This window comes from Candoia aspera, chromosome 3, assembly GCF_035149785.1.
Source record: "Candoia aspera isolate rCanAsp1 chromosome 3, rCanAsp1.hap2, whole genome shotgun sequence".
NCBI lineage: Eukaryota > Metazoa > Chordata > Lepidosauria > Squamata > Boidae > Candoia > Candoia aspera.
Window position 1 is genome coordinate 109,952,539 of NC_086155.1, and position 14,685 is coordinate 109,967,223.

A 14,685-nucleotide genomic window follows, 5' to 3' on the forward strand; every position below is an offset into this window, starting at 1 on the left:
CATGTCAATAAAGTAACATTGTACTAGTAGTCTTTCTATAACCTCTGAAGCATTAGTAAAACTTGTGTATAGTGCAAATTCACAGAATCCCCAATTCACCCATATGAACTAGTCTTTCCTGCTGTGCTGAGGAGGATAGAAAAGGTGTGAAAATCCCCCCGCCCGCCAGCCAACTCATAAGTCCCAAATCAACAGTGCAAGTACAGTACTAACAGTTGGATCACTGAAAATTGTGCATCTGAAAATTATTCATCTAACCTAGTTTTATTTAGCACGTGGAACAAACAATGTTTATAGCTTTATATCTGTGAGGAACGTGGGTTCAGATATCCCAATAGTAAGAAATCTCTCTGGAACCAGTTAGGTCTCAGTAAAGTATTTCGTTTATTGAAAGATACCATCGCCCTCTGCATCTAAAGACTCAAGTAATTGCATTTCCCCTTGTCCTCTTCTTTTATCAGATCCAAGTCCCCGCCTTCGTTTGAAATTGAATATTTACAACTGCCTTTGGTTTTACAACCTGGGCTTCAGCAACATTCTTCACTGCCCGTTGGCAGATAACACTTTAGCCACAACATTCTGGTGTCAACTTGCTGAGTCTGTGAAGTTTCTAACTCTTGCTGGCTCTGTGATGTTTCCAGCTCTCACTCACAGCAATCAAGTCTCCCCACTCCCTCCTTTACAACCCATGACAGAGGAAAAGGCCCAGAAGAGGGTTTTATGACTTCTGGGGCCAAACCTCTGACAATATTTGGAACAGTCAAAACAATCATTTTAAAGTTTGAACATTTCAGGTTTGAATTTATAAATGACTTAGGCAAAGGGACTGAAGGGATGCTTATCAGATTTGCAGATGACACGAACCTGGTGGGATTGCTAGCATCTCAGAAGATAAGCTCAAGATTCAAAAGTATCAGCCCCACTAGATAGACCAGAAAAATAAATCAACTCCACAGGAAGGCTAAAACTGTCTTTACTGAGATTGGTTCTAACAACAAAATCTTGCTGTATCTTCTCTTCTCTTCTCTTGTCAATGTTGACTCCTGGTGACTGCCTGGACAGGTCCCTGCAGTTTTCTTGGCAAGGTTTTTCAGAAGTGGTTTGCCATTGCCTCCTTCCTAGGGCTGAGAGAGGGGGACTGGCCCAAGGTCACCCAGCTGGCTTAGTGCCTAAGGCAGGACTAGAACTCACAGTCTCCTGGCTTCTAGCCTGGTGCCTTAACCACTACTTCAGTAAATTAGGGATGTGTCTATCTGAGCCTCTTCTGCACATTTTCTACCTGTTGTGGACTTAAGTTTCTCTCCCCCCCCAATTGCCTTGGTGATGGAGCTCACATCTCTTTATCAAAATCATCTTCCTTACTCTTTACAAAAAAGATCTTGATAGACTTGAACATTGGGCCCTACCTAACAAAATGCTGTTCAGTGGTGAGAAACGTAAGGTCGGAACTCTCAAAGTTCCAGGTTTCAGATTTGGCATCAGCCAAGATGCCCAGGGGAGGGAAAGGTGGGGTGGCTGTTGTCATCTGAGAGATTTTAAAAGCTCTCAGACACTTTTCTCTTGAGTGTGAGGTGCTCTGGTTGAAGTTGGGTTCTTAGGGAACAGTTGGGTTGCTGCTACTGCCCAGCATCATCCCTGCCTAAGCTGCTGGATTCTATCACAGGGCTAGCAATGGGCTATTCATGCTTAGGGATTTCAATCTCTCACTGGGTGGCACTGAGTCTGGGGTGGTTCAGGAGTTCATGGCCTGTAAATATTCTTTAATGTCCAGCACAACTCTTACATTATCTTTTAACTGTCTTTTGGGCAAAAATCCACACTGATCATGATGAATAAATTCCTGTAAAATGTTCTTTATCCTTTCTGCCAATGCTGAAGCAAATTATAGAATATTTACAATATCATAATGAATGTCAGATGGCTCTTATCTTTTTGGATGCAGAGAAAGCCTTTGATAATTGAATTGGATGTTTATGTTTAAAGTTTTGGGAGTATGGACTTCGGAGAACATTTTATACAAGGAATTAAGTCAATTTATATGCCTCAAAAGGCAAATATTATTGTGAATGAAGAGTTAACTGAACCATGTCATATACAAAAAGGAACAAGACAAGGATGCCCTTTATCACCTCTTTTTATTTTGGTGTTGGAAGTTTTTAATAGAGACATTAGAAGAGATGAACAAATAAAAGGTATAAAGATCAAACAAGAGGTTTTTAAACTGAGGGCTTTTGCTGATGACTTAGTTTTGTTATTCAGGACCCTTTGGATTCTGTTGAACATCTGATGAAGAAACTGAAGGAATTCAGGTCCTTAGTGGGTAAGATTGTCTCCTAATGTAACTTTGTGGTCCGGTCCTTGGTGGGTCAAGAACTGAATGACTAAATGGGCTAAGAATTTTGGATACAATATTATGTTGGAGCAATGGGAAAATATGTGGACTAAAGGTTTGAGATTTACACTGAATTATAACTTAAAGGAAAATTTTTATAAAATGGTGCATCGCTGGCACCTAACTCCTGATAAGTTGTCAAAAATGTTTAATGGTATAACAAATGTTTGTTGGAAATGTTTGCAGGGTGAAGGAACCTTTTATCATCTTTGGTGGACCTGTGAAAAGGCTAAAAAAAATTGGGATCAAATATGTATTATTATTCAAAAGATCCTTAAAGTGAATATACAAAAAAACCTGAAATTGTTCTTATTGGGTTTGATGGAGAAAGAATTGGAGAAACAACGTGGGGCTTTGCTTTTGTGTATGATCACGGCTGCAAGATTATTATATGCACAACGATGGAAAGATCCACAAATACCTACAGTGGAAGGATGGATTATTAAATGAAGGGACTTGGCTCAAATGGCGAAGTTAACAGCTTTAATAAGAGATCATTCTGTTTCTGCATTTATATCAGCTTGGTAACCACTTTTGGACTACTTGCTTGTGTCGGGAAAAAATGAAGTTTTGATTGCAGGTTTTGATGATTAGTTGGTTTGATTCGATAGAAATAATGTTAAAATTGATTAATTAATGGTAAGAGAATATCCTTTTTAATTGTACTTATATCTGCATTGGAAGTAGTCGGAAGCCACCTTCTGATTCTATTTTCTATCTATTTTCACTTTTATAGTTTTTGTTCTTTTTCTTCTAGTTCTATCTTCTATCTTTACTGTACTCTTTGTTTTTGTATTTCTAACTATACTTTGAGATATAATACAATAAAATTCTTATTTTAAAAAAAAAGGAGTTCATGGCCTGTATGGGAACTACAGTACGGACCTGTTGTAGGTCATTTATTCCCAATGCATACCAGTGGCCACATACTGTATCTGTTTTTTGTTTGGGGCAGTTCTGATGTGATCTGAAAGTGGAGGACATTAACCTCCACTTAATCCCACATTAATCAATTGCCCTGGGCAAATCACTGTCTGATTTGCCTTCCAGCCCACTGGGGTCATTGTCTCCTGCAGGCCTGCCCCAGATGACTGATGGACCCAGTGGGATTCCAGAGGGAGTTTGAGGTTTTCCCTGAGGATCTGATGTTGTCAGCCCCACTAGGTAGATGAGACTAGGAAATCAACTCCACACAAAGACCAAAAGTACTTTTATTGAGATAGACTGTAATAACAGAATCTTCCAAGTCTGATTGTGCTGTCCCTTCTCTCCTTCTTATACCCCAGTAAATTAGGGGGGCATCTGCCTGAGCCACTTGTGACTGTTATCTCATTGTTCTGAACTTGAAAATGTTTCAGCCCCTTTTGCTTAGGTTCCTGCATATCTCCATCAAGGTCATCTTCCTTATTCTCTACAGGTGGCTCAGTCGAGGCTGTAGTTGCTGCTGGAATGAATGGTTGGCTGGGGCCAACCATTCATAGTATCATCCCTATGTGGCTTCTCCCTATGTACCAATCCGAGGGTTCACTTTGGTTTAACTCAGTAGCTCTGGGAGATGAAGTGCCAGAAGTGACAGCTGGAGCACCATTGGAAGAAAACCTGAAGTGAGTCTGACTAAAGATGGATAAAAGCCCATAATCTGGATTACCTCATGGCAAAACGAGTGGCAAAATGTCAATATTTCTCCACCCTTATTGCACCTGCAAAAGGACCCAGTGGCCCTTTTTAGGGTGACCCACCAGATCATCTGCAGGGCGGTTTGGTGGATAAAGGCACTCAGATCTACTCCAAACTGGACTCTAACTGGTTAGGTTTGGCTGAGGTGCCTGGAGCTCAGTCTTGTGGTGTGACCTGGGATGAGTTTGAGTCAGTGACAGCTGAGGAAGTGGACAGGGCTCTCTGCACTGTTAGCTTGGCCATCTGTTTATTGCAGCTAGCTCACTCCTGAGTTGTTAATGTGGTCACAGGTGACTTGTAGTTGGGTCCCTGCTGTGGTGTTGGCCTTGAGAGAGGTGGTAGCATCTTCAGCTTTTAAGGAGGATGTAGTACTCCACCTCCTCAAGAGACCATCCTTAGACCGAACTATTTTAAACAACTACCATCCTGTCTCCAACCTTCCCCTTTTAGAGGGTAGTTGAGAAAGTGGTCAGCCTGCAGTTGCAGAGAACCCTGGCAGAAGTGGATTATCTAGCCTGATTTCAGTTATCCTTATAAGAATTTTATTAGATTTAAGACAAAGGTAAAAACTACAAAAAAGAAAAAAAACTACAAAAAGAAAAAAAGAAAAAACTAAAAAAGAGTGAAAACACAAGAGAATTTTTTTAAAATTACAAGAAGAGATGACTTCCAACCTCTTATACACACACACACACATATATAAACACACACACATACATACATACACAAACACAGTATATACCTCCTAATCAACTCCCCCCCAAAGATAACATTTATTTAATTATTTCCTCCCTACTATTCCATACATTTCTGTCTAAAAATCAAACTAAAAAGCATATAAGCTTGCCATTATAATTAATAATACAACAATTATAATAATCGTAATCATATTAAGCCTAAAACCAAGCATTTATATTTTATTAATCTTAATCCAAATCATTAAAGATGAATGGAGTCAAACCAGCCCTAGAAGCAATCCAGATAAATATTCTTAAACCCTTACCCCACTTCAAAATAAACCAGAGCATTTACATATCCCCACAATACACACGGAGCTTTTTTCATAAAGAAATCAGACAGCCCAACTGCACCCCTTAAGAACTCTGACTTCTCAACAGAAAGCCTCTCATACATAATAACCCCTTCTTTTCCATAACATTCCATCAGAAATTCAATTTCACTTATGGCTTGCAATTCAATCTGTCCCTTTAATTTTTTCAGCTCGACTATCCAATCTTCATCCAGCATTTCAACAGAAGCCCCGATCTCGCTATTAGAAGAAACATCTATCGTTGTTAAACTCTTCAATTTCTTCCACAACATCCCCAGCCAGATGACGCATTTTAAACCTCATATTTTCCACAATGTCCTGAATGCCTTGCATAAAAACTTGACAGGAACCAAAAAGGATCTGTTTAAAGTCTCGATGAAAATCCGAGAAAGTCTGCTTGAAATTCTCCATGTCTCACTCAGTAGATTATGGCGCCCCCTAGGTACTTAACCAGTAAAAGTGGGAGATAATAGAAAAATTCCAAAACATATTTACACAAGTGAAAGTATGATAACAGGCAGTTCCCCAGGGAAAGTAGCAACAGAAAGCTGAAAGTTCAAAACAGCAGATTCAACATGTAGGAAAATGCTAAAATCTTCAAATTTAGTACAAAAATAATAGCAGGGAGATTATGTACTCTCAACCTTCCTTAATATTTGGATGGGAAGCAAAGTCCAAAACTTAAAAAAAAAATTAAAGAAATTAATCACAAAAATAACGATAAGCACCAAGAGAAAGTGTTTCTCCTTGCTATAGAAAGCATCTCTTAGACTACATAAACTTAAAAGAAAAATAAATTGGGTGATTTAGAAATTAGGTGGTCAGTCTTAATGTCCCTTTAAGACTACAGCATGGCTTGGAAATGATGATGCCCCAGTCTCCTGGCTGCTTTTACCAGTCAATTGCAAACAGATTTTCTAGCTGCAAGCAGCCTTCCCAAGGCCAGATGGGGTAATTCCAACTGTTTTCCTTTCTCTAGAAAAAAGCTCCTGGGATTCAGGAAAAACCTGCCTGAGCCCAAAAAATGCTGCATTGTCAATTCTGCTTGCAGAGCCCGCGAGCACAGCTGTTCAGACCGCCTTGTTCCCACCAGAAGGCCCCAATTTCAGTTATGATTCAGGCCTGGATCCAATACTGAGACAGCTTTGGTCACACTTGTTGATGCCCTGTGGCAGAGCTGGGATGGGGGTGGTTCATCCATCTTTGTGCTTCTTGATCTCTCAGCAGCCATCAATACCATCAACCTCAGTATCCTTCTGGAACAGCTGTGGAGGTGGGAATTAGGGGTACTGTTTTACGGTTCTCTTCATTCCTTCCTGGCCAGTTCCCATTGGTGTGGGGGGGGGGGGGTAGAAGTTGTCCCCTAGGTTCCTCTTATGTGGGGTGTCACAGGGTTTGACATTCTCTCCCCCACTCTTTAACATCTATATGAAGCCCGAGTGAGGACATCTTCAGCTTGGGGTTCAGTATCATTATGCTGATGTAGCCAAATTATATCTTTTAACCCTAAGCCAGCCAAGTAAGGCTGTTGAGGTCCTGTCCCAATGCCTGGAGTCTGTGTGGATCCAGATGGAGAGGATAGTTGGCTGTGGATATTAGGATCTCCTAGACCTGGGAATTTTCTATCTTTTGTCTTGGATTGCGTAGCACTTCCCATAGCTCCTGCCTGAAGAAGAGGTGGCAGCCCTGGCCAAGGGGGCCTTTGCACAGCTCCATTTGATGTGCCAATTATGCTCTTCCTGGATTGGGAGGCCCTTCAGTCATGCCTAGTCATATCATGACTTGACTACTGCAATGCTTCCGGGTGAGATTTAAGGTGTTGTTTATCAACTATAACCCTAACCCTATATGCATAGGGCCAGATTATTTGGGTGATCGCCTATTTCCCATGGCTTGTGCCTGCTGGTACATGCTGGCAGAGTTGGTGCACTCCATGTTCCTTCACACAGTGCCATCCATCAGCAGTGAGAAAGCATGCTTTCCCTGTCATGGCACCTGCCCTCTGGAATGAGATATGCCCTGAAATCTGCCTGGCTCCCATTCTATTGGCATTCCTTAAGGCCTTGAACACCTGATTGTTCTCCCAGGCCTTGGGTTAAGATGGCTGAAGTCCCTTTTGGGATGTGTTTTTGTCTCTGTTCTTGTATAGAGCAACCAGATTCCAACTTGTTTTGTTCTGTATTGTGTTTTTATTTTTTATTATATTGTGAGTCACTTAGAGTCAGTTTGGAATTCATCTACACTGAAATAAATAAAATAAAATAAAATAAGACTTTAAAGTGTTGGAAACTCACCATGCACTTATATGACTGGCCTTTGGTAATATAGTGCTTATCAAGTCTGTGGGCAAAATGTCCTAGGTTTTGCAACACTTTACATGTGCTCTTAGAGCAGCAGCATTGTCACTTTGTCTGGAGATCACAGGCCTTGGTCTCATTCCATACCTTTTAACGTTGGGGGGAGCATGATGGCGGTAAGCTTCACATTTTGCCTGACTGTGCAAATGTACGATTCAGTCTCTTCCTCAAAGTTTTTGGATGTCTGAGTCTTGAGAACAGTAGTGGCTTACAGAGGAGAATCATAAATGTTTTAGTATTAGCATTAATATTATTTTCCTCCCAGAAAACACTTCAGATGGCTATTATTAAAAAAAAGTTGGAACAGTTAAAATCACTGTTTTAATAATTTAACATTATATTTTAAATAGGTGACAGAACTCCTAGTAATAGCAGGAGCTAGATTCCTATTGGCTACTGAGATATATATGCCAGCATGGAGACACACATTATGCTCCTGACCAAAAACCAAGCCTCAGTTTTTAAACTGTAAAAAGTTTGCCTATTTTGAATGTGTTTGTTCAGATATTCAAGCATCGCAGGGGATTTCTGCAAAGTTCCACACACCCCAGTTTATATCAACAAGACAAACTGAAATTCTTATCATACACTGTACAAGCAGGGGTGTAAATGTCCCTTGCTTTACCTAATTTCTTACCTTGTTTCTACTTAGACTGGTTCCTTTTTCTGACTTTCTGCATGTGGTTTTAGGATTAAAGGCTTAGACTCACATCTCATCCCACTTCATTTACTTGACTACCTATAATAAACTCCTCAGGAATTAATGATGATCCTAGATCCTTAAAACTAGTCTTTCCATGGCCCTTACAAAAAAAGTTCCCTTCAGATGCTATTACCTCTGAAAGTGTGAGGTTCATTAATGTGTTCACACAATATAGCTGATCAAATCAGCCCCTTCCACAGCCAGCCAGATGACAATCAAATATCCATCAGTCATATTAATAGTCCCAGTTCAAGCCACTTTAAAGGAATTTGAGAGTTCCCCTTCCTGAGTCCTCCTCTCCCCTGCTGAAGTGAAAATAATAATAAAAACAACCACGATAGCACAATAGGTGTCAGTGCCACCATATACAGGGTTGGGAGTATACCTACCCCACCCATTTTGCCCCTTTTTCATCACCCCCATCATCATGAGGGGTGAAAACCAAATGGCTCCAGAGATGGATATAGAGGGTTAATTTTTCCAGGGCCTCGAGAATGCCTTGATCATGGATGGTGAATGAAACAGCTAATTATAAACAGGGCCATTGTCTGATGATGTTCAGGATATGGGCAGACAGACTGAGGAGTGAGATGTGTCTTCATCAGCAATGAAGGAGAGAGGGAGGGAGAAATTCAAGGGAGCTTAGAAGGGTTGTGTGAAGCTTCGGAGGATGCAAAGCAATGTCCTCTCATTTCTAACAGTTATCATGTTCTTTTGCATCACTATGCTTCGCAGCCTCTCCCAGCTGCTTCTGGAGAGCTAGAACTCATAGAATCCTTCTTTGGCATGCAGCCTCCTCCCAAAGTGCTGCCTTAAGTGGATCAAGCTACTCGAATTGCTCTGTCAGGATAAATTGGGTAATCTTTTCATTCCATTGAAGTGAATTATTATGCCTTCATGACTGAATCACTTCATCAAGATGAATCCATGTCATTCTGCAGAAACTGAAGTTTACCTAGTATCATACTTGTGTGTGAATCTTGGGCAGGGTTAAGCAACCAAGAGCCCATAGGATGCAGCTCCCAGAACTTCTAAGACTGCACTATGGAAAGTTACATGTAGATTCCTGATTTATAGAAACACGATGGGGTGACATGGTTAAACAGGTTTATTAAGCTTAATGCACCTATTTGTGTTACGTGAAGCCTCCCACCCTGGAAAACTGAAAACCCAGACTGAACATTTTGATTACACCTTTCTCAATGGTGTGACTGCATGTATGTTGCAGTTGCTGGGGAAAGAAGGAAGGAAGGATCTGAACTATGAGACTCGTTGATAAAAGTCCTTTGATCTTCCCTGCTCTAGAGCTTATCTTGTTTTGCCCACTCATAACTGGCCAATCAGGAAGCAAGACGTAGTAACATGCCTTCTGGTATCTCAGTGACTATTAGTTCTCTAGTATTTGTCTGTGTAATCCCATGAGTGATAGTTATGATTTATTGCATGACTAGCTCCTCTCCTGCTGAACATTGCAGGTCTGTGTCACCACTACCATCAAATGTTCTGATGTGCCCTGAATAGTACATCATTCATGCACTGAAAGTTGCCATGAAGCTATACCATATTGATAGCTAATGATCAGTAGCTTACTGAAAAGGCTGTCCCACTCATCCTCTTTCTCTTCATCCTCCTCCAGCACGTGGAACTGAAGTACACGGTTTAAGTGGAGGTTTCGGAGAAGTTCTTCACAGTATAATGGGTTTCCATGACTTCTTTGTATTAAAAATCTGTAAGTAAGGTGGAGGGGGCAGGGGCGGGCAGGCAGGCAAACAGACAGAAGGAGAAAAATGATCACAGATAAATGTCAGGTTTACAGTATAGTTCATGAACTGCTACATTACAAAGGTACTTCCAACTTCTGTTTCAGCAGACAGGCAAGTTGTAAACATAATAAACTCCAAGTATCCCTGGGCTTCTGAAACTTCAGTGGTTGTGCATGTGGCTACCTAGAGCTGGTTATTACTGCTGTAACTCTCCAAATCACATGTTCACTGCTAAGAACCCCAGAGATGAGAACAGGCACTGTAGAGATTGCTCTTATTAGTTGGCACAGCACCAGGACTTCTTAAACAAGTCACAATGGCATGGTTTGCACATCTCTCTAAATTCCAAGATGAAAGAAGCCACTTAAGGTCTTTGCATTATATGTGACCCAAAAATAGCTGTGGTTTCCTGGTGTAGCCTGCCTACTCTTTCTGAACTATTTTATAGGTGGCCTTGTTAAATATTTAATATTTAATAAAATACTTAATATTTTAATAAAATATTTAATATTTTAAAATTTTATTACACTTTATAAAGTTGGGTAGGCAGCTTACAGATACTGATTGCTCAAGAAGAGAATCTCATTGTTATCAGAACTGCTGCTACGCCTGTAGTCACTTGTGGTTGTTGGTTGTAATCTGCTAACTGTTCCATAATAGCGGAACAATTCCTCAACTGATACAAATAATTGAGGAAGCTCACATTCTGACATAATATCTCTATGCACAATCCCTACACTTACCAAAATTCTACGTTTCCTAAGATTAAAAGCTGCTAGGTTGAGTCATTATGGCATGCAGCTAACAGCAAAGCTAATAATTATGGAAGGTGGTAATCGTCTGGCTGAACTTTCCCCTAGTGGGTGTGTAACTGATAACCTGCTGTCAGAAAAAAATACAGGCTTTTGCCACAGGAGAGAAGAACAGAGGAAATTTGCCAGCTGAGCAAGGAAGTCTGTTTGTACCAACATAGAAAAAGTCAGGTAGTTTTGCTTGAAATAAAAGCTTCAGACTTGTTGATTTAAATGATAACATTAGTCCTTTGCCCTTCCTGGTGATTGTCTTTGCCTTCAACTTAATAGGAACAGCTAAACGATTGCCTGGGCAGGTACTTCTTACTTACGTTTCAAGCTCCCTGGCGATACTGACCACTCCAAGGTCTTGGCAGGCTTTCTGAATAATTACTGAAGGAGCTAACTCCCTTAGCTGAAAAAAAGTTGTGTTTGGACTGTTCAGGATTTGGTTTGCACTGGAACAAAGCAGTCGTCCCTTGCGGTTGATAGGAGACAAAGCCAAGACAACAAAGACTGGAACCTGCTTAAGCAAATTATCCAGGAAATCCCAAGAGGCTTTATCAATAAACTGAGCTTCATCAATTGCAAAAATGAGGGCTTCCTTTTCTGCTGCCTAAGACAACAATAACGCATATACAATAAGATGATGCTATATCAGAATTCTTGTCATAACAGCTTCTAGAGCTTTTACTTACTGCTATTATATGCTTCTACTAATGCTGAACTATGCTGAAAGAACTTGCGGTTATTTGTTCTTAGAAGTCTATGACCAATGTTATTTCCATGCCTTAACTAAAACTGATATTGCCAGAGAAAAGATTGGATCTCTACTATAGATCCCAACTGACCACTAGTGTTTCCCTGGAACTGATCTGCAGTATACATTGACTTGCATACAGTGAAGTCTTCTACATAAAATCATGCTGGTGCAAACTAATGAAGATGATAACTGTAACCCTTCTGAGATTGTTATGAAATGGATAAGCTCACTATGTTTATCAGAAATTAGTCCTCACTTAACTTTCACTCATTCAGTGACTGTCCAAAGTTATGACAGTGCTGAAAAAATGGACTTATGACTGGTCCTCAAACTTACAACCGGCATAGTGGTCACAAGATAAAAATTTGGACCCGCCCACATTTACAACCACCACCCCCTGCCGCCACCGCCCCCAGCTGACCTTTCTCCTTGTCTACCTCCTCAGCATGATCATTATGTTCTTGCCGTGCTGTGGTGCTGGGGCTTCTTGCCACACTGTGGCAACAGGGCTTCATGGCATGGCAACAGGGCTTTGCATCATGGCGCTGGGGCATCTGGCCACACCACAGCATGGCAACAGGGCTTTGCATCAGTAACAGGGCAGCTTGCATCAGCGTGGGGCTTAAGGTGGCACTCCTCAGTGGTGGTAGTGGTGCTAAACTAGAGGCTCAGAAGTGGTGGGCCAAAACTGCTGAAGGCCCCAGGTCTCTACTTCAGCCCCACTGCTGCTACCACCACCAAGGAGTGCCACTGTGCAGGGTGGCCAAAAGGGCAGAGATGGGGGGAGTTGAAGAGGAGGCAGTCCATTACCTTGGAAGAATCAAGGCTTAGGGCTGGGAGGGATCAAGCTAGAAATGGCTTGGATCAAGGTAGGTCCTCACCTAATGACCACATTGGATTCACTTAATGACTGCAACAGTGACTGCCAGAACTGCCATTGCTAAGCAGGGTGGTCACGTGACGCTCACTTCAAGACTGCATTGCTTAGCAATGACATTGCTGGTCCCAATTGTGGTTGTTAACTGAGGACTGTATTAAGAAACAAATCCTTCCCATACCATTTGTAACCATGTTATGCTGAAGGAAAAACATTACTTACATTAACTAGAATTTTTAAAAGCATTATTTCAATCTCCTTATTCTTTCTGTCATTGTCCATCTGGGAAACCACTTCTGATGTAGAAAACTGACCAGAAAAAAGGAACAAATCTCATAATTATTTGATGAGTAACATTCCTGCCAGTAACACTTACTTATTCTAATTAGATAACCCTGAAGTCATTTAAACAGATTTATTACATTCATTCAATCGCCATAAAATGAATGTTCACTTTGTAAATGGTTTCAAAGTTAGACATTCTGGACAAATACTCAAAAGTAATCTGTGCAGCATTATCAAATGATCTGTATCTCCATATTGCCTTTCTCTGGTACTGTATCTACACCTGCTTTTCAATACAAACAATTCACAACAGACAAAGATCTTCTTACATCTTTACCTTAACATGAAAAAGGTTGTTGAAAAGGCACAGATATTGTTCTTCTATAACTCCACGCAATCTGCTCAGAAGGGTGTACTGTCTTGCATCGTAGGTTTTACAGACATCAACCCCCAAGAACATAGCCATCAGTGTCCGGACAGCAAAGAAGTGCTGCCACACATTCATCTTTGTCAGCTCCATTGCCACAACCCTGCTCAATTACAAGAACAAGTGAAAATCTTGACTTGAAAATAGATAGATAGATCGATAGGCAGGCAGGCAGATAGATAGATAGGCAGGCAGGCAGGCAGGCAGGATGGATAAGATAAATATAATAATAGTAGTAGTAGTAGTAGTAGTAGTAATGGTCAATGATCAGAGGTAGATACAATTCAGCAACAATATTACAAGGGGAAAGGGGAATGGGATGCAGGTAAGTGTGCAATTTACACAAAAGAGAGGAGAAAGGAGGAAAAGCAGATAAGAGTTGGAGTACCACACCCTATTTAAAGTATCTAAGGCAGCGGGATTTGGAATAAGTGCTAAACTGTTAACTAAGTACAATGCTGTGTTGCTGAATGACAGTCTAATGAAGTATTAAAACACTAATTTATTAAGCATTTCATTAAATAAAATTGGTGGTAAAATGCAGATGTAAAATAATAAAATAATAAAATCATGACTGGGTGGCGTACAATAAATATAAACAATCATATTCTATATCAAAAACTACAGTAGTCTTGAGAAGAAAGAGACACCTGGGATGATATTTGGCTTTTAAAAAGTACTTTAAAAGTACCTTTGTGCTTTATTAAGTGAAAATTGTTTAAAAATCCCATATTGTATAGATAAGATTGAATTAACAAGGCCTTCCAGGCAATGCCACCTGCCCCCCAAACTCTCCAGAGACGGAACCACTGAAATAAATATTTGATAGACCAAATGCACTTATTTTTAGAAGAGGAAAAACAAAACATGACACCTACGCACATACACCCACCAAAAAAAGAGGCTGAAAAAAGTCCTACATCACCGCCATGCCTCCTGAGGCCCTTAAATTACTTGGCCATAATACTGTATTGCTACAATGTCTGCCTATAAGTATATGAATGGTCATTAGTAGGGCAAGGATTTCTATGAAATGTCATATTTTTTCTGGATCCTTTATTTGAATTTATAAGTGAGTTAAAACATGTTTTTGTCCTGACAAGCAGGAACCACGCCGAGACGAGGAATAGGTCTCTAGTGTTTTGTTACCGCTACAGTAGATAGAAAATACTAACCAACTGAAGAAGCGTGAGAAAACCCATACAGATAAACCCCAAAGGTCAAGGCGGGTCTGTTCTGTGTCTCTTTGAATGACAGCTCAAACTCTCTCTACCACGCATGCGTTTTCCCCCCTGGATAGGGGCCCCCTCCTGCTCACCATCAGTGCTCATGACAGTTTTAGAGTAATCTGGTAAGAATCAGATGCTTTTTCTTTTGCCTGAAAAGTCATATTTTGACTTTTTAAAGGTGTTAGTCATATTTCTGCTTCATTTTGTAACAAACGTCATATTTGGGTCATATTTTGGTCATTGGCAACCCTCCTGATAAGCCAGCGAGTTCCAGCCAGCAAAGAAAGTGAGAATTTGCCTGTTGTTTTTTTTCCCCTTATTCGCTCCCCAACTCAGGGAGGTGTCTGTGTGTGTGTGTGTCTGTGAGAGA

General features: G+C 40.6%; 1 protein-coding gene across 1 annotated transcript in view; it reads right to left on the reverse strand.

The window, feature by feature from the left end:
* The window catches only part of ADCY10 (adenylate cyclase 10), an 88,004-nt gene that overhangs the window by 25,752 nt on the left and 47,567 nt on the right, over positions 1-14,685 (reverse strand). The window contains exons 14-18 of the mRNA XM_063299895.1: positions 12,997-13,189; positions 12,597-12,683; positions 11,067-11,350; positions 9,771-9,907; positions 7,565-7,684 (exon numbers count right to left, since the gene is read on the reverse strand). Of these exons, the coding sequence (XP_063155965.1) occupies positions 7,565-7,684; positions 9,771-9,907; positions 11,067-11,350; positions 12,597-12,683; positions 12,997-13,189 (821 nt within the window). The remainder of the gene's footprint in view (positions 1-7,564; positions 7,685-9,770; positions 9,908-11,066; positions 11,351-12,596; positions 12,684-12,996; positions 13,190-14,685) is intronic.